Source organism: Penicillium oxalicum, chromosome II, assembly GCF_001723175.1.
Source record: "Penicillium oxalicum strain HP7-1 chromosome II, whole genome shotgun sequence".
NCBI classification, from domain to species: domain Eukaryota; kingdom Fungi; phylum Ascomycota; class Eurotiomycetes; order Eurotiales; family Aspergillaceae; genus Penicillium; species Penicillium oxalicum.
The window spans coordinates 3005273-3024590 of record NC_064651.1 but is presented as its reverse complement, the minus strand read 5'-3'; the positions used below and the strand labels follow the sequence as shown (position 1 = coordinate 3024590).

Below are 19318 nucleotides of genomic sequence, written 5' to 3'. Positions count from 1 at the left end.
GGAGGGTAGGGTAATGAAGGTATGAGGGGGAGTCAAATGCACCCTGGCCAACGGTCTCGACCGATCGGCTGGCACGCTTTGCCCGGCTCCTGGTTCTTCCTGGCTCCACTCTCGAACCAAACAGTCCCGGAACGGTTGGGCGCACGGTTGGAAGCCCACGAGCCCAGTCATACCGTGTACCTGGTGCGACAGTACAGCAGTGCGACCTCGGTGAATGGCAATCAGCCCTGGATGGGTACTGCCCCCCAAAGGGCACGCCCCAGCGGGATCAATCTTCCAGGGTCTCTGCCACACCCGTCACATTCGTCTGTTACGTGAGCTGCCGGAAGCTCGGAGGGCCATCATTCTCGGGCATATGAGCTCCAAGCATGGAGCCCTGAGCAGTCACCACAGACTCCTCTCCCGGGCACCACCCTGAAGTTTGCATCCACAGGCCAAGTCATCTGAGGGCGTCTGTATCCGGGGGCCGTATCCATGGTTTGTGCACTTGTGACCATTGATCCTCCAAGAGTGGGACCCCCCTTGACAACTGCTGACTGGCCGGATGGGCTAGACTGGAGAAGCGCCTATGAATCATTCACTTCTGCTTCTACTCCTGCTGCTCCTCTGCGTTGAATCTCTTTGGTGCCTGGTGCCTTTTTTTTTCCTTTTTCTTTTTCGTTTTCCGAGTTTTTCTGGATAGTGGGTCCCCCGAGGACCTGGCACCTAGCACCCGGCACCTCGCACCTCGAATCTCGAGCCTCCGAACCTTGAACTGGGAGACAGAGGAAAGGTTCACGAGGGTCGAGATCCCTGTCGAAACTATTCGCAGAGGCCGCTCTTGGTCTAGCGTGCTGGGAAGGAGGACTTTGACAAGGTTGACATCAACCCCTCCACCTGATGGCCCAACATCTGGAGCGCATCTGGTGCGCATACCAGAGACCACACATATCCACCTTCCAAGACGCAATCGAAGGGTCGCCTCTACTCGTTGGGATATACTCTTCCATCAAGAAGGCGGACAAGATTATGGATGGGGCCGACAAAAGTCGGAGTGAGGCTCCAACCCGATGACTTTGCTTGTCACTAGCGACATGTCCCTGTTGCATGGATCGTCGCACTCGACCATATTCCAGTATCCAGTGACCTGCCTGGTGCCCTCCCTTTGGTAGAACGACGAGTCTGCGTCGGTAGGGCCGGAAGGACCCAACGCGTGGACGCCGTGGAACTTCTGGCACCCTCGGGGTCTTGTCGCTCTTCCGCCCTCCAAGCCTCTCTCGAGTCAATTCCTCCTGGCATCGGCAGTGTCCGGGAGAGCACTGGTCTTGTCTAGAAGCAAGTCGGGTGTGATGGATACCCCCCACACGGGTGCTTCCAGCAACTATCAAGATGGATCTCCATCGTTCGTAGCCTGTGAAGTGTTGTAGTCAAGGATGACGAAGTATATGGTACCTCGTGCACAATGAATACTCAATGGAGGGACAATAGGGAAATGATGATCGGTGAGATGGTACTGTAACTCCTCCTCAGTACTCACTCTGACTACGACTTCTGCTGCGGCTGCTACTCCTCGTCGTGGTTGCAATTGTCGTGGTACTCTCTCGTCTACTGCTCCTAGTCCCACTCCCGGTATAGTCACGTCCTGGGCGTGATCCACCGTACCTTGTGCCCTCCTCCACCGGGTGCTCCGGCCAGAACCGTCGGCCTGAAGTCGACCGGGGCACAGGGTGTACCTTAAACGCCGGTGGTTGGGTTTCGCCTGGCGCTCCCACATCCGATCAGCCTCTCGTCGTCACCACTGGTCCTCGATTCGGTGGTTCCTGGCTCGGGCAGATGTCTGGATCGCTCGAGTCCTTCTGTCAAACATCCACCCCCTCCCCCCAACTCGATTCTCTCTCCACAGGCCTATCACGACCACCATCACTCAACTACCACTTGTCTTCCCTCTTCTCCTCTTCTTCTCCTTCACACCTTTCTCATCTCATCACTTTTCGAGCTTTCAACCAATCTCTTTCTTCCCCCCTCTCCTTCGTCACTCGATCCTGTACACGTCCTATCCCGTACACCCCCTGCTCATTGGTATCTGATTCGACCATCATCTGACTCCCGCGTCTATAACGTGCCACATTCCTCGTGTCTGCAGGCCTGCTTACAGAACGAGAGACCTTGCAACTGATCCCCCACTTTTGTGCTATATCTCATTGGACTCCTCCTGGAGACCTACAATTGCATCTCGACCCTGGCTGGTTGAACCCTGTATTTTCTTCGCTAGCTCACCCTTCTTCGGATCGGGTGTCTCTGGTGCCTTTTCTTCCTCTTGCTCTTGCTCTCTCTCCCACTCTCCCCCCCGCCGTCCATTCCATCCTCATCCCCTTTCCTCGGCCGGGATCGAGATATCAGATCAGCACCGATTCGATCGCACTGTCCGCCTACTCGGTCCTTGTCAACCATCCTCGAGAGCAGTGCTCGCCAGCAGTTCTCGGCAGAGCCCGCCCAGACACAAACCTGAAACATCCACCCTCCGATTCTCCACCAAACCCGGCCGGTCCTTTTCTCAGCTTTCCCAGTCCTCGACTTCCCGGTCGATCCCAGTTTATTTCGCCTCATTCGCTCCATTCGTGTTCTTCCCTCCCCTGGCTGAGAGAGATGCTCGCGGTCGGCTAATTGTCCATCTTCTCTTCTCTTCCCAATCTGACCACCAAACAATCTTTGTCCTTCTCAAGTGCACGACTCCTTGCGTCGTCGGGACAAAACCCAGCTGTGCATTCCATCTTCGAAACCCTCGCGTTTTCTCTCTCTCTTCCTTTCTCTCTTTTCTCATCCTCGCCCTCTCGTCCACCCCCACTCTCTGTGACGTCCGTCCAGTGCCGCCTATCTTCCTCCCCTCCTCTCCCCTCCTCGGCTCTCCCCCCTCTCCTTCGTACCTTTTCCCCTTCCGGCTGCGAAGCTTGCAACTGTGCCTGAGTGCTGGAAAGTGGTGGTGAGCATCCGAGTCCACATCCCAGACTCCGCCAAATTGTATGTGTTGAAGAAAAAAAAAGAAACCCTCTTGTGGATCGCCTTACCCTATCCATATTTCTTCCCTGTCCCCAACCCTCCAGGATCCGCTTTGATGCTACGATGACTATATACTAAAGAAAACCACTTTGCGCATATTTTCCACAGTGAGCGCAATCTAAGTCCTTATAATACCTTCTCTCTCCCTCCCTCTCTCTTTTTTTCCCCCCGTGGCGCCGCCGCCCAGGACCCCCTCGACCACACGACTGAACGGGCAAACAAGAGAGGAAAACGACGAAAAATTAAACTTCTCCCCGCTGGATTCCGGGGTCCGTAATCCAAGTGACGTGGATCAGGTCATCGTCGCCCTTACGACCGTGGTCTTTGCCTTTGTGATTGTTGGTCTCCGACGCGACCAAGCTTGACATCACTCGCCTCCACCCGATTACGTCGCCCCTCATGACCTCTTTTCATCCCGTCAACACCTCGGCTGCGACCGACGACCACACCATGGACGGTACTCAAACACCTCGTGCAAACTCGATCGGCGTCTCGGTCACATCAGATCGATCATCCCCCGCAGATCAATCAGCCGATGCCGTCGGCAACAAGTCCAGTCGAGGATCGGGCTCGGCGCGACCTTCCGCCCCGGGACATGCAAGAACGAGTTCGGTGGTATCGGAGGATGCGATGAACGTTGACTCGGAGGGTGAGCGCGATGGATCCGACCAAGAGACCGAACTAGGCGGCGCACCGCCATCGAAAAAGAAGAAGGGTCAGCGCTTCTTCTGCACGGATTTCCCCCCTTGCAACCTCAGCTTCACCCGCAGCGAACATCTGGCTCGCCATATCCGGAAGCACACGGGCGAACGTCCCTTCCAGTGCCATTGCTCCCGACGGTTCTCGCGACTGGACAACCTACGCCAGCATGCGCAGACAGTGCACGTCAACGAAGAGATTCCAGGGGACTCGTTGGCCGCGACGGGAACTCGGTTTCAACGCCAGGTGCGCACCGATCGAGTGCGTCCGACCGGTCGGGCGCGTGCTGGGACGGGAGGGAGTCAGGGTGCCCATACTCGTGGCCACAGTCGGAACCTATCGACCTCGAGTATCGCGTCCACCGCATCCACGTTCAGTCAAGCGCCCGAGCTTCGTCGACGACCTCCGCCACTCATCATGGCGAACGACCCCGCGGGTCGAGCACGTCTGGGCTTAGAGCCGATGGAGAACCTCCCAGCACGCCCCCCGGTCAAAGTCGTGGGTTGCCCGGTCCTTCCGCTGGCGGATCGCCCTACACCCCCTCACATGCGTATGCCGCTGGCCCCGGCGCCAGTCCTCAATATGCCTCTCCCATGTCGTCTGCCGCAACGCAGGGTTTCTGGGAGGGGAAGACCGCAGCCCGTCGACTGTCCGTGCCTTCCAGCAGCAATCCCTTCCTGGCCCAGCATGGCGGCACATACCCTCCACCCTATGGCTCACCGGCGGTCCATCATCCCTACGCGAATGCGGCCGGAGTCTTTGCTAGCCCGACAAGCACCAACTACCCGGCATCCCGAGATGAAAGCACATTGAGTGCTGCGGAGGCCGAGATGCGGAGACGCACATGGCACCCGTCAACCTATCCCGTGTTCGGCCGGCCTTCCACAAGTGGATTAAGTCAATATCAGACTCCGGATACCATCCACGGGCCCTCTGGAGAGCTATCACCGCCGGCAGCGGTCCTACCACCGATCAACCACCGCGGCTGCCCGGCATTGAAAGCTTCGACAAGGTTGTCTCCCAACAGCGGCCCCTCACGCCACCCACTCGCAAATCGAGCCCGATGTTGGTTGATAACCATTACCGGGCTCCTCCCCCTCACCAACCTCCACCCACTCATCACTTCGGGTCTGGCTACAATTACGCGGCTCCGCTGGTGAGGCCCGCCCCTCCAATCTCTGGCCCTGGTCACCGACGCGGTCATGTATCCTGGGACATGGGCCTGCATCACAATCTCACCGGCCTTGACATCCGAGACCGACGAGGGTCCCGCGACGCCAGCCAATGGAGTCAGCAGACCATTGCCGAACTCCAGAGCGTGTCCTCACGGCCTTCGTCTTCCTATCAGCCGACCTTCCCGCCGACCGCCGAACGCAGCCCCGAGAGGCACCGTGGGCATGGTGCGAACCTGTCCACTAGTAGTCGGCCGGCGCAGATGTCCCCCGAAGATTCCAGCAGCAGTGAAGGGGTCCATACTCCATCCACGGCGTCGGTTGAGTACCATCCGGCCATCGTCCACAGCAGTGGCTACATTGAGCCACACGACTCCGCGTTGCCATCCGAACACCCCCAACCGGTAGGACTCTCTTCCTCGAGCGGACGGCCCACAGCCCGGATACTAATGCCGTCTTAGATCTGTGGACGACAAGCATCTCATTCTGATCGCTACCCGGGTCATGCTGATCGAGAGCCCCGCACCGATGTTTATTCGCACATGCCTCCGCGTGATAATGGCATGGGTCGACTCGAGGCTTTGGTGGCGGTTGCGACCAGTGAGAACAAGAGTGCCGCCCGCATGTACATGTGAGGGGCGCCGGTCATGCTGTTCCCTTGTCCACCAAGTCTTTTATATAGGCTTGGGATCCCCTCCGTCCCTCCCAGCCCCCTCCACCCCTTTTTCCTCCCTCCGCGGTCCCGTTTCCATCTGAAGAACAATTTCAATTCTCTCCGACTTTGCAGCACCGTCACCTCTGGCCTTTTGACCACCCCTCACGCCCTCGTGTCCTCGTCACCATCTTTTGTACTGGCGAGGTTAAAACCTGTCTCGTTTCTCTTTCCCATCTCACCGCAGGAAACAATTGCAACCACCTGGGTGAAAGGCCTCTCCGCCATTGACGAATTAATGACCTTGACGACCTGACATATGAAACTGGGAACCTTGTCCGTCCCCTTGTGTCCCACTGGTTTTTTTTTCCTTTTTGCCTGCCATGGGTTAACCTGCCCTGCTCTGTTCTCTTCGATGTTCCATTCTTGTTTTTTACATGTTCCGGAGTCCGGTGCGTGCTGTGGTTACTTGCACAGTTGTAGGGTGTTCTGATGCATAGTCCGGCGTTGTGAACAGGGTCTATCTGGATGGCATCTTGTGTGTGCATTTCCCATCCTGTCCCTCCCCTTCCCTTGACCCCCTCGATAAAATCGGCGCGGTGTCTTTTTTTCTCCATCAGTCTCCTTCTATTCACTGCCAAGTCTCTGCGTCCTATCCCGGCACGGATCTCTTTTTTGTTCTTATTCTTTTCATCATTGTCTGTCCGGCTCTATCTGCCGTGCTCTCGACGGACTTTTGCGTTTGATTGCCACTCATGTGATTCTGGTTTTTCCTGCGCCTGATTGAGTTTGCAATGACCTTCTCTTCTTCCGTCCTTGGACCTTTTCTTTCTTCTCGTCTCGCGGCTGTGCTGTTTGTCGACAAGTTGACCGTGGGGCTCCGTTGCGAACGACACTCTATAGTTTCTGCTCCTGTCTTATTATACATACCACCTTTTGGGGTTCTTCCATGAGCGTGGCGGATCCCTCTTGACATGATCAGTGTCGCTCGCCTGTGATCGTAGAAAGTAGCGATATCCCACTTTTATGATCCCGTAACCTGTGTGAGGTTTGCGTGTGAAGAGCGAGCTAGTAAGATTCTCTTCATTCAGCATTAGTTTTCCAAGTCTTGATGAATCAGCGTTGGTCCCTCTTTCCCTACAGCTCAGGGGGGGGAGCAGCAAGGTGAGGTGTCGCTTGTATCCTCATCGACCTCCATTTACACAAAATGGCACTCATAAATAGAATCCAATGAATATTGATGCATGTATAGGTAGTGATCTACCCTGACGACCATTGCCAGTCCTCACCTCGTAGATCTCAACCTCAAAGATATTTCCAGGCGCGTCAAGTCGTGCAATACCGCGGAATATACCGTACCTTGAGCCTATGACGGTCTTTCGACTTCTTCTCCTTCGCTCGCGTCCGACTCTCTTCCTCTTCTCTCCCGTCCCGATCGGAAATTTGCCCCACACCACGAGAATCATACCCCTGGTCCATGGTTGCGGGAGTTTGCCCAATCCTTGAGAGTCAAGTCGGAGGAGGTATCCATCATGCATGTCTACGGCGGACCCCATCGTCTCTGTTGGAAGGTATCTAGTTACAGTCGGTCCCTCACGTTCCCATTGGACTGGTGTCCTTCATAATTAATTTCCAGTGTGTCTCTCAGCACTAACCATTATCTGGTATGATCGTTTACTGTAGCAGTGACCTCTTTACGCGGTGGTGGGAGGTAGTATGACCGCCGAGGGGAGCTTCATGCTGTTTGGTAAGGAAGGGGGCTGCGGAGAGCTTGAGCAAGGCGGACCCGGGCAGAATGACTGGCTCATGACGTCGTCTCTGCAACGCAAATGCAAAGCTGTGGATCCACTGGAAGCGCGCCGGACTAGGCTGGTTTACGGGTTGACAGGAGAGCTGCACTGGCCCTCCTGGAAGGGAGAGGTTGGTCTGCGTGGAGAAATTGCTCTGTGTGTGTGTGTGTCGTGAGAATATGGTACCCGAGTGGATGTAAAGCATATCTACCTAGTCCAAGTCTGGTAGTAGAGCTGTTGTTCTTGGAGGTTCTCCGTTCTTGTACCATGTACTATTTTGGCTTTAACTGTTGAAAGGGGGTGGAAGTTGTATTGTGCGAGAATAAGAACATCAAGGAATGGGTGTAGGTGTCTTGTTCTATAACGGCCACTCTCTCCAGAATCCTCGGAGAACAGCGAGACCGTCCAGCACTCAATCATACTCGTTCAGTGCGAATTGTGTACGCTGGATGGTGGAGAGAATCCAGAGGGTCTAGCCTGGCGGTCCCGTCGGAACATCATGCAAGGCCCGAGACCGTCTCCGCGAGTCCCCACGATTGAAACGACTCGGAAAGAAAAGACGTCATCGTCTCCAATCCAAGTCTGGTGACTTGGGACCCCAGTCTCGTTCCCCCCCCCGTCATTTAAAGTTGCGATGAATCTACCATCTGCAGTGTTGAAATACTTCTTAACTCCCTCCTCCTCCTGTTTTTCTTCTCAAAACCAATAACTCTTCAATTCATCCCTCCTCTCGGACCGTTCTTTTCCCCGACCTCACGGTACTTCTCCACACCACACTACATCACCCCCTCACCCATCGTCAACATGTCCAAGCCTCGCACAGGTCTCTACTTGGGTCTCGCCGCAGCCGGCGCTGGCGGTTACTACTTGTACCGTGCTGGTGGTGACCCTCAGATTGCGAAGAATGAGATGAAGAGTGAGCTGGCCCCATCTCGCTGGGTTTCTGACCCATCTGCTCGTCCAGGTTAAGGTGCTAACTGCGATCTCTCCTCGCTCGGTAGTCGATGCCAACAAGGCTCGTGAGAAGCTGCCTCCCCATGACCACACCGCTGAGAACGCGGCCAAGAATGCCGGTGCTGAAGTTGGTGAGACTGTATGTCCTCCCATCGCGTGGTTTCTTCTCCCTTTACATTTATCAATTTGACTTCACGCACATATCCTTGACCTGGGGCCAGGTGATGCATCCCTTGCCCGGTCCCTTCACTCACCGCGACTCCACCCGAGATGCACGATCGTTCCTCCACTAACTTGAACTTCCAGATTGACAACGCCCGCTCCAAGGCCAACTTGACGCTCGACAACAGCAAGCAGCACCTCGAGGAGGGCAAGAAGCAACTTGAGAACTACGGCAAGGAGGCTCGCGACCAGTTCAACGCTACCGTCGACAAGGTCGATCGCACCGTGGAGCAAAAGGCGGCCGAGGCCAAGGGCACCGTTTCCGGGTGGTTCAGTGGAAAGTCCTAGACAGTTGAAGGGGATGGCCATGGCAACAGGTCATTGCATGGATGGGGTTGAAAAAGACCCAAGATGCAAGGAGCCCGGCTGAACACACAACGCTCATGTCTGGCTGATGATCTGGGGAGTCATTCTCAGAGACCTTATTCTAACGAGTTAATGAAATTTTTGAATCTCTTTTCCATCGACATCGTTCGTGCCATCAGCCTGTATCGTAGCGGTGGGAATAGCTTGATACGCATCAGGTGCACGGAACCAGGCCTATCCGAGGATCCCGTGTGCTGTGATAATACCGTCTGATGAGCCTTGCGAGAGATTTCTCGGACTTGATTAACGTGTCGGTGCCCCGCCCTGCACCGGTGCTACTTTACACTCGAATGCCTGGAGATTCAAAAGCGTGCTGTAGCTCGGCCGATCTCCCGCAGCATTCCCATGCCAATTGATTTCCATAGTGACGCAGCAGCTCAACCCCACAATCTGAATTGTTTCGCTCATTGATGTCATTCTTGTGAGGAGAGCCCTGAGTTGTCTGGATTTGTTTTTGTTGATTTCGAGCTCTCTTTTCAATTGAGATCATGTACAGTAATGAACCAATTAATTCCTAAGTACTTAGGGTTCAATCATTAGTGGATCTCACGTGGGTCGATAACCCGACGCGTTCATTTAACCCGAAACGGAACTAACGCCTCCACGCGCGACACGACGCGTCGGGCTTTTTTTCGCGCCCTGCTTTTTCCTTCCCACGTTAGCCGCAAAGTGCTCCTGACCAAAGTACAACTGCTCCTCCCCTTCCCTCCTTTCCCCATCATCATCACCTTTTCCCACTTGCCCAACTATTACCTCCTTCCCACCTGCTCTTTCTCTCCGAAAGTGCCCGGTATCTCTTACTCTGTCGATATTCTTGAAATCCAGATTACCGGTCGCGATCACCCTCACAACCCTCCCGCTCCCGGACCAAGGGTAAATTTGCAGCCGCGATGCCGCGCACTGCCCGATCCACGGTCTCGACGCAGGCTCAGCCGGCCATTCAAAGCTTTGGCCGGGCCACCAAGGCTAACGTCACGCCGGTGCTTCCTCCAAAGAAGACTGCTTCTTTGCCCGTGTCTCCCTCGAAGAAGAGGAAACTGCAAGAACTCGAGAACGTGGACAGCGCCGGTCGCCCATCGCTCGACGAGGAAGCCAACACGCCTTCCAAATCTTTGAAATTCAGCCAATTGACTGTCTCGTCCCCACGAAGTGGTCATTACGCGTCACCCAAAAGGACCCCGAGCCGCCGAACCCGTGTTTCCACCGTCGGTGCTGCTCTCCCGGACATCCCCGACTCCCCCACGAAACAGCGCACGATCAACCTCGAGCCTGTTCCCGAACCGAAGCTTGCGCCGCGAGCATCCTGCATCAATGATTTTCTGAACCTTCACTCGGCTTTCGTGCAAGCACTGTCCATCCACATGGCGCACAATGGGCCCATCTCCCCCGCCGATTTTCGAGAGTTTCTCCCCAGCGTGACCCGGATTTGGAAAAAGCGAAAGGTGCAGCCCAAAGATCTACAGCGTCTCTTGTGGGTATGGGAACACAGTATGAGAGCGAAGGACGTCTCTTATCGCTTAGCAAACTATGGCCTCGGAAAAGTGTGCTTGGAACGACATGTGCAGATCGATGAGCAACCCTCTGTGCTCCAGGATGCATTTGAACAGGCACTGGATCTTCTCTGGGAGCAGACAGAACCAACGCTGGAGAAAGCCAAGGACGAAGATCGCCCGGTGCTCTTTTTAGAATCGCTTGGCCTGGCACCAATCCACGAATCTCTCACGCCGTTCACCGCTTTCAAGAAGGGCCAACAACGTCTGCAGGATCTGCGATCTGGTATCATTCGCATGAAGACAGAGAAACTGCAGGCGGAGAACGAGACTGGCCAGTCCAAGCCCCTCGCTTCTCCACTCAATCGACGACAGAGCCTCCTTGACCGAATCAAGAACAAAGAGCTTCGTCAGTCCAAGCTGCCCCCCGCGCCAACAAAGAGGGAGATGACCCGTCGATCGGCCGCAGAACGCGTCGAGGAAGTGGCGGGGATTTTGGCGCTGCTCCGTCCCCCAGCTTATACGGGTACCGGGATCAAGGCTTTGTTCGCCAGTCAGCGCAAGCCATTCAAGATGGATACCATGATCGACCACGTTCGGGATTCTGTTCGAATTCCAATTCCTCGTGACGAGGTCGAGGCCTGTCTCGACATCCTGGCTGACCCTCGTGTGGCAGGCCATTGGGTCACCATGGTCACGGTGAAGGATATTCGCTCGGTCGTTCTCAAGTCTTGTAAGGATATTGAGATCAACCAGCTTGGTGCCAAAGTGGCACAGCTCCAGGCTGAATGGGAGAAGCCCTCGGCTTGCGCCTCAACACCCATTCTGAAGATCTGAAAGATCCTGTGGCAAACATACACAGGAGTGATGAATCTTCTTTTTTCTTTTCTTTTGCATCTTGCATCGCGAAGCTGGGTCCCGCTCGCGACTCTGCATTCTAGCGTTGTCTTTTCTTTCATGTTGCCTTGATACCCTCCACTGTGGACTCATATTATTAAACTATTGCGCATTATATTAGAACGAGGTCGTCTCTTATAGGCTCCTTTGCATCTTAGTCAATCTTACTCTCTCCCTGAATCATTTGTCCTGGTATGTAGATCGTGAATGTGATCGTTCACTAAGCCCCTCTCCCATTTGCCTCCATAAGCTCGACATAGATCATCAAATTCTAGTATTTAGCATGCAAAATGCATTGAAAGCTAGAAGTCTCCTGCGGTGGAGTCCGCTTTGTACAAGAGATGACGGGATATCAACTGCGCCGGAGACTTCAGCAGACTCGTCAGAAAACAATTGTACAAGGATTCAGCTCATGAGGATTGAATCCCAGATCCCCATTTCTACCTCGCTCTATAGCAATTCCAGATCACAAAATAAATACTGCCATGGATTTTCAAAGCAAATGATTAGGGGTTCATTCCCTCTCTGCTCGGCTACGGCCCATGATCCTATCGGGTTTCCGCTAGTGATAGCCACTTAACGCGTGTTGGCGCTGCACGTGACCGCGTTGTTCCCCAGAACGCGTCTTGAGCTCTCTTTCGCTCGAGGTCGACTGCTCCGAGGGTGTTTTGGTGAAGATCCGAGCATCACCGTACCGTGCATCTTGCATCCCACTTTACAAGATGTCATCCAGGCCAGATCTCAAGGTAATTCCGTGCTGAGGAAAATACGATCCTTGAATATTTGAGCACCAATTTTCTCTAACCCACCGATTTGACACGGGTATAGGTCGACGATGAAGTCGGTTTCATCCGCTTCTACCGTTCCCTTCCAGAAGTCGAGAACAATGAGATTATCCGCGTCTTTGACCGCGGAGACTGGTACTCGTCTCACGGCGCCGATTCCGAATTCATCGCTCGCACCGTCTACAAGACCACGTCCGTGATTCGAAATCTCGGTCGGAGCGAGACGAGCGGACTTCCCTCCGTCACCATGAGCGTGACCGTTTTCCGAAATTTCCTTCGTGAGGCTCTGTTCCGACTCAACAAGCGCGTCGAGATCTGGGTCTCTGCGGGGACGGGCAAGGGGAATTGGAAACTGGGCAAGCAGGCGAGTCCGGGAAATCTTCAGGACGTGGAAGATGAATTGGGCAGTGTTGGTGCATTGTCGATGGATTCTGCACCGATTATTCTCGCCGTGAAGATTTCCGCTCGTGCTTCGGAAGCGAGAAATGTGGGCGTGTGCTTTGCGGATGCGAGTGTGCGTGAATTGGGCGTGAGCGAGTTCCTTGATAATGACATTTATTCGAATTTCGAGTCGTTGGTCATTCAGCTCGGGGTCAAGGAGTGTCTGGTGATGATGGATTCGGCCGGGAAGGACGCCGAGCTTGCTAAGATCCGGGCTATCGCTGATAGTTGTGGTATTGCGATTTCTGAAAGGCCAGCCGCAGACTTTGGTGTGCGCGACATCGAGCAGGATCTGACACGGCTGTTGCGTGATGAGAGATCTGCGGCAACTCTGCCTCAGACGGAGCTTAAGCTTGCCATGGGCTCTGCGTCTGCATTGATCAAGTATCTGGGTGTCATGACGGATCCTACGAATTTTGGTCAGTATCAGCTTTATCAACACGACTTATCGCAGTATATGAAGCTTGATGCATCCGCGCTGCGGGCGTTGAATCTGATGCCCGGTCCGCGAGACGGATCCAAGAGTATGAGTCTGTTCGGTCTGTTGAATCACTGCAAGACGCCCGTGGGCAGTCGGCTGTTGTCGCAGTGGCTCAAACAACCCTTGATGGATCTTGCGGCGATCGAGCAGCGACAACAGCTAGTCGAGGCATTTGTGGTCAACACTGAGCTGCGTCAGACTATGCAGGAAGAGCACCTCCGCTCTATTCCGGACCTCTACCGGCTGGCCAAGCGTTTTCAACGCAAGCAGGCTAATCTGGAGGATGTGGTTCGTGTGTACCAGGTGGCAATTCGATTGCCCGGATTTGTGAGAGCTTTGGAAGATGTCATGGATGAAGAATACCAGTCACCACTGGAGACAGAGTACACTTCTAAACTCCGGGGCTATTCGGACAGTCTGGCCCGGCTGGAAGAGATGGTGGAGACGACGGTCGACCTTGCCGCGCTGGAAAATCACGAATTCATTATCAAGCCCGAGTTCGATGAGGGCCTTCGTGTGATTCGTAAGAAGCTGGATAAGGTTCGCTACGAAATGGACGTTGAGCACCGTCGCGTCGCAAAGGACCTCAACCAGGATCTGGAAAAGAAACTCTTCATGGAGAATCATCGCGTCCACGGCTGGTGCTTCCGCTTGACCCGTACCGAAGCGGGTTGCATTCGCAACAAGAAGGGCTATCAAGAATGTTCAACACAGAAAAACGGCGTTTACTTCACCACATCGACGATGCAATCTCTCCGTCGAGAGCACGACCAATTATCCTCGAACTACAACCGCACCCAAACCGGTCTGGTGAGCGAAGTGGTGAATGTAGCTGCGTCATACTGCCCCGTCTTGGAGCAGCTTGCTAGTGTGCTTGCTCATCTGGACGTTATTGTCAGCTTTGCCCATGCTGCCGTCCATGCGCCTGCTGGATACGTCAGGCCGAAAATGCACCCGCGGGGAACGGGTAACACTGTACTCAAGGAAGCTCGTCACCCCTGCATGGAAATGCAGGATGACATCTCCTTCATCACGAACGATGTCTCGTTAATTCGAGACGAGTCGTCTTTCCTCATCATCACCGGACCCAACATGGGCGGTAAATCCACATATATCCGTCAAATCGGTGTCATCGCGCTGATGGCCCAGACCGGTTGCTTTGTCCCATGTACGGAAGCAGAACTCACCATTTTTGACTGCATCCTCGCCCGAGTTGGCGCCAGTGATTCGCAACTCAAGGGAGTCTCTACATTTATGGCGGAAATGCTCGAGACTGCTAATATTCTCAAGTCTGCCACGTCGGAATCTCTGATCATCATCGACGAGTTAGGTCGCGGCACTAGCACCTACGACGGATTTGGACTGGCCTGGGCCATTTCGGAGCACATTGTTACAGAAATTCGTTGCTTTGGCCTGTTTGCCACCCACTTCCATGAGCTCACTGCTTTGGCGGATCGCTACCCCAAGGCTGTGAAGAATTTGCACGTTGTGGCGTTCATTGGAGACGGCACTGAGGATCAAGCTGCCGCTAGCGCCGAGAAGAAAAAGCGCCAAGTTACGCTGCTGTACCGCGTTGAACCTGGTATTTGTGATCAATCATTTGGTATCCACGTCGCGGAGCTCGTCCGATTCCCCGAAAAGGTCGTCAATATGGCCCGTCAAAAGGCTGAAGAATTGGAAGACTTTTCAACTGCTGAAACTGCTGAAACTGCTGAGGAGAAGCAGCAGCAGCAGCAGCCCTCTTCATTGGACAAGTACTCTCAAGAAGAGATGGAAGAGGGCAGTGCCCTGCTTAAAGGGCTGTTGATGAAATGGAAGACCGAGATCGAGGGCAAGACCCTGAGCTCTGAACAAAAGCGACAAATCATGCGTGACCTCGTCAAGGCCGATGAAAGGCTGCAAGCGAACAAGGTGTTCCAAGGGATCAAGACTCTTTGAAGATACTCGCGACACACAGGTGGTTGGCAGGAGTTTTGGCGTTACAGATCGGGTTCCTTCAAGCTACTAGAACCACTCCATGCATGTAGGATCTGCTTTATTTACAGTCTCAAAATATACCGCATTCAAGTCTCGGTCACGGCAGCATTTGTACTCAATGATCATAAACGCGTTATGCTATAAATAGTTGGTCTCCACTGACGAATAAAGCAAACTTGGGCTCCTCCACCCAATCTGTCGGCCATAGTCTATTTCACCCGGTCGTTCTCAATCACGTGATGCAAGATCGTCTCAACGCCGGCGCGCGTTCTAGAGCATCAGTGGCAGAAGTGTTCATAGCTCGTCTACTACTTCACTGTACCTTGAGTCTTTCACTGACAATTTGACCGCGCTCACAATTTCCCTTGGACCGACAGCGACCACAATTGCCTTGAGCTCCTCCTGAATTTTCGACCCTTCGTCCCTTCCCTGATCCACCCCCTCCTCCACAGCTATGCGCGCCAACTAAACCGCGGACGCTTGGACATACCCTGATTCATGCACGCCTTTTCCATACTTACCCTTGGGATCTTTGTTGCGGGTTATATCACCGCGCGGTGGGACCTTGTCACCCGCCTTTACGAGTTGGCCATCTTCGCGTGGGATCACGGTGTTGTGGTATGTTTTTCGTTGTCCATAGCTTGGGAGCAAGGACGTCCCCTCCACGGTGCATCCGCGAGACAATATTGGCGGGAGTCGAGAGACCCTGAGATAAAGCGGTGACTGATACATTCTCATTCTTGTAACGCTGTATAGACAAGAACACTCAAAGGATTCCTTCTGCTCTCGATATTCTTCTTTCTTCTCATTCTACCCATCAACTACTTGGCCGCGAAAGAAGGCAGTCTGGTACGAGATAAGCTCAAGATCTTTTACACACAAGAGATATATTGCACTCTTCTGATGAGATGACATCACGATTAATGGACTTGACCGCACGCAATACTAATCAGTTTATCGAATCATTAGCATCCACGCCACGTGAACCTGGTGTGTTTCCGCCCGCGAACAGCTGCGACGCGAGGCTCATTCTGAGAGTCCCAACGATGACAATATGTTCATGAGCGATGGATTACTTCGGGTTTTTTGGCCATATGATCTACCACGGTCCTCTAATGCGGGAGTAATTGTCGGGTGGCGCAATTCGGAGCTCGATCTGTTCGTGCTCACGGTGTTGGAGGATGTCGAGGTGAGAAAATTTCATCAACGGAGGCCGGGGTACGCTTTGGATTTACGGCATGTTGACCAACGGTCTCGTCTCACGGAAATAGCCGCGTAATGTCGACAATGCGCTTCGTGCCGGTATCCTTTTTCGAAATGCGCCGCATCCCATCGTTCGCATATTCACTTTGTGCGGTCGATCGCAAATGCATGTTCTCGGTTCGACAAATCCTCGATCACCCCCGGATGCCTTCAACCCCTCTCATCTGTACGTGAATACAAAGACCAGCACCAAGGCGCCGCAGATATACTGTCCACCGGACATGAATCTGTCAGTGCAGGTCATCATGTATGATCGTCCGCACCCAACTCGCATGGAGTATATGTCCTTGAACCCAATCTCTTTGGCCCTGGGTGATAAGGCAGCATCCGCAAAGAAGCTCGGCCTGGTCTCGGACAAAATCGATTCTGAAGAGGAAAAAGACAAAGCACGAGCTCAGGCGCTCGTTGAAAAACTGAAGTTCCATACCGTTGTGAAGCACGCGCCGTCCCAGAAAGAGCAAGCTCTGCCGCTCATCATCAATCAAATCAATTGTGCTTATGAAATGGCGCAACTGATGCACAAGAACACCAATCTCATCGGGATCCGTGCCAAGCGAAGCATGAGTGTGGGAGAGCGAGTGGTCGAGTCTGCCACCACATTGTGGGGGTTTGTTGTCCTGTGTCTGGCTCATGTCTTTTGGCAGTGGATGTGGCCTGTCATCACAAGAGTTTTTGTGATCGGTTTGGTGGGACATCGATCTGTCGCTGAGGTGGTTCTGCAAGTTCTTGAGTGGAGGGCTCGGCCAGATGCGGCGGCTATCAAGGACATTTCTGCAACTGCCCAGCAAGTGGACATACGATTGCAGCAGTTTTGTTACTGGCCGATTCAATATGTCAAGCTTCGCCAACGAAAGGACAATTGGGAGAGCGTCACCACCAGTCATCCTGACTACATTCGTTTCTACAATAGCTTATGGCTTGTGGCGAATGATGTGATTATCGGAATTGCTCTGGGGTCTTATATCATTGACAATGCAAACTGGGTGGCCTCTCAGATCAACACCGTCCTCACCGGTTGGACGGTGGAGGGCTTGCAACGAACGATTTCGTGGCTGATGGACTGGCCGGCCGGGTTGAAGCTGAACAATGAACTGGCAGCATTTCTCGGCGACTTGTTCCTCTGGGTCATTGAGAATTGGGCGGCCTTGATTGCCAATCTGCAACCGTATCTCCCCAGCATCATCTACGTTGTGGGTTGTTCGAGCTTCGCCGGTGCAAGCATGCCCATCGCCCTCTTCTCCGACCTGTTGTCAATTCTCACTGTCCACATTTATTCTTTCTACATCGCCTCTGCCAGGATTTTCAACTGGCAGCTGACCATCATCATCTCTCTTTTCCATCTTTTTCGCGGAAAAAAGCGCAATGTCTTGCGCAACCGGATAGACTCTTGCGATTATGACCTCGACCAGCTTTTGCTGGGCACCATCTTGTTTACAGTTCTCTTCTTCCTCCTTCCGACCGTCATCGTGTTCTACCTGACATTTGCTTCGGCGCGAATGTTGATCATTTCCATGAAAGCCGGCTTCGATACCTGTCTGGCATTCTTGAACCATTTCCCCCTCTTTGCCCTCATGCTAAGGGTCAAAGACTCGCGCCGTCTGCCAGGCGGTATCCGATTTGAATTACGGGAATCTTTGGGCAGAGACCTCAAACCAACGGATTCTCCTGCAGTTTCCTATATTCACCTTGAGGTTGGTCGCAAGCCAGGTTGATGATGCCTGTCTCGCTTGCCTTGCTAACATTCATACACGTACAGTCCATCCCACTTTCGCTCCGCGCCATGTTCGACCAATACTTTCAGCTTGGTCACCGTCTTCGCAAACATTACTTGGCTCCTCGTGTGATCTTTTGTCTCATGACGGGGCGCTTCGTCCCCCCAATTCATCGCCGTAACCTCTACAGTATGCAATACAGCATGCTCCCGGCACGTCGTGCAGGCATGAGTGAGGTCTGGGCCATGTTGACTCAGCCCAAGAAAGGCGGAAATGGAAGTGCAGGTGGAAGTGCCATGGGTGGATTGAGCGCTTTGAATAATCCTGTTCCGAAAGTTCCGCCTCATTTTGGACAAGGTGATCTTCGCCGAAGAGGTAGCTATCGGTGATCTATAACACTTTCTAATACATGACAATTCATTATGGTTCAAACGGATAAGTGCGTATATGACTTGCTAGACTGAAAATTCCAAAACTCTTGGGCAGATGATGGTCTTAGGATTACCAGAAGGTAGGTTAGATGAATAAGTGATGTAGATACCTAGGTACCAGCTATTATAGTGGATGCACTCGATATTGCCCGTGCGTGGTAGATTCGATGAGTGGGCTTGCGAGAGAGGATTCAGGAACCAGAGATGGAATACGCTAGGTATGCTGACCCCACCGTAGCTTTGTATATTTAGCAGGTGAAGATATATGTTACAATTTGCTCAAACCTCAACTCATTCTCTTTCTCGTCATGATTTCCTGAGAAACTCGGCATCCGTATCAGTACTGCTCTTCCGAGCATCATCCAGCATCGTATCAATGCCCTTTTCTTTCAGGGATTTCTTTATTCGCATAGCGTATGTTAGCAGAATGATTATGCGTGTATGAAATCAAAGCGAGACATACATTTAGACATTTCTTATATTTCTGGAAAAGCTCCTCGCAGTCATTTGAACTCGTGTTGCCTCGCAGGTACTCTGGTGACGTGATTAGTTGCAAAGGTCACTCTTCTAGATCCTCTCATTTCAGCGTCAATATCATACTTTCACTGTACCACTTCAAGAAACAAGTATCGTATCTCCTGTGCGCCACTCTGCTTAGTACTTTTGCCTTTAATCAAGTCCCTTGGGGGTACAGGCGCAGAGAGCAATCAGTACAATACATACTCTTTGATGTCATTGCACTCCGGAGCAATAGATGCAGCCATGGTGTGCAGTCTGATCGATAATATTGACTGCACAGAGTATGTTCAACAAGGGTGACTCGCAGCTCTTCTTAAGAAAGATTCTGTTGGATGAGCTTGAATGCCGCAAGTATCTGAGATGATCGCAGAGTCGACACTCCGCAGGAGACACCAGTCAGTACGGAGGCTCGGAGGTGGACCGGACCAATG

At 53.2% G+C, this 19318-nt stretch overlaps 7 protein-coding genes across 7 annotated transcripts; 6 read left to right on the top strand and 1 right to left on the bottom strand.

Moving 5' to 3' along the window:
• Positions 1-36: 36 nt before the first annotated feature.
• Positions 37-1312, top strand: POX_b02930 (uncharacterized protein; the record flags this gene model as incomplete). The annotated part of the gene is made up of 2 exons (XM_050111837.1): positions 37-240; positions 1070-1312. 2 exons carry the CDS (start codon positions 37-39, stop codon positions 1310-1312), a joined length of 447 nt encoding a protein of 148 aa, XP_049972183.1.
• A 2123-nt stretch (positions 1313-3435) lies between these two features.
• POX_b02929 (C2H2 finger domain transcription factor dvrA) lies at positions 3436-5875 on the top strand (the record flags this gene model as incomplete). Its single annotated transcript, XM_050111836.1, has 5 exons — positions 3436-3996; positions 4065-4603; positions 4693-5311; positions 5369-5538; positions 5590-5875. The coding sequence occupies 5 exons, from the start codon at positions 3436-3438 to the stop codon at positions 5873-5875; spliced, it is 2175 nt and encodes a 724-aa protein (XP_049972182.1).
• A 2278-nt stretch (positions 5876-8153) lies between these two features.
• On the top strand, positions 8154-8813 carry POX_b02928 (uncharacterized protein; the record flags this gene model as incomplete). Its single annotated transcript, XM_050111835.1, has 3 exons — positions 8154-8265; positions 8351-8442; positions 8610-8813. The coding sequence occupies 3 exons, from the start codon at positions 8154-8156 to the stop codon at positions 8811-8813; spliced, it is 408 nt and encodes a 135-aa protein (XP_049972181.1).
• A 968-nt stretch (positions 8814-9781) lies between these two features.
• On the top strand, positions 9782-11218 carry POX_b02927 (uncharacterized protein; the record flags this gene model as incomplete). Its single annotated transcript, XM_050111834.1, has 1 exon — positions 9782-11218. The coding sequence occupies one exon, from the start codon at positions 9782-9784 to the stop codon at positions 11216-11218; it is 1437 nt and encodes a 478-aa protein (XP_049972180.1).
• Positions 11219-12000: 782 nt separating this feature from the next.
• POX_b02926 (DNA mismatch repair protein msh-2) lies at positions 12001-14923 on the top strand (the record flags this gene model as incomplete). The annotated part of the gene is made up of 2 exons (XM_050111833.1): positions 12001-12024; positions 12107-14923. 2 exons carry the CDS (start codon positions 12001-12003, stop codon positions 14921-14923), a joined length of 2841 nt encoding a protein of 946 aa, XP_049972179.1.
• Positions 14924-16016: 1093 nt separating this feature from the next.
• On the top strand, positions 16017-18326 carry POX_b02925 (uncharacterized protein; the record flags this gene model as incomplete). Its single annotated transcript, XM_050111832.1, has 3 exons — positions 16017-16151; positions 16234-17916; positions 17982-18326. 3 exons carry the CDS (start codon positions 16017-16019, stop codon positions 18324-18326), a joined length of 2163 nt encoding a protein of 720 aa, XP_049972178.1.
• Positions 18327-18674: 348 nt separating this feature from the next.
• Positions 18675-19132, bottom strand: POX_b02924 (uncharacterized protein; the record flags this gene model as incomplete). Its single annotated transcript, XM_050111831.1, has 4 exons — positions 18675-18767; positions 18832-18902; positions 18969-19006; positions 19092-19132. 4 exons carry the CDS (start codon positions 19130-19132, stop codon positions 18675-18677), a joined length of 243 nt encoding a protein of 80 aa, XP_049972177.1.
• Between the last annotated feature and the right edge of the window lie 186 nt (positions 19133-19318).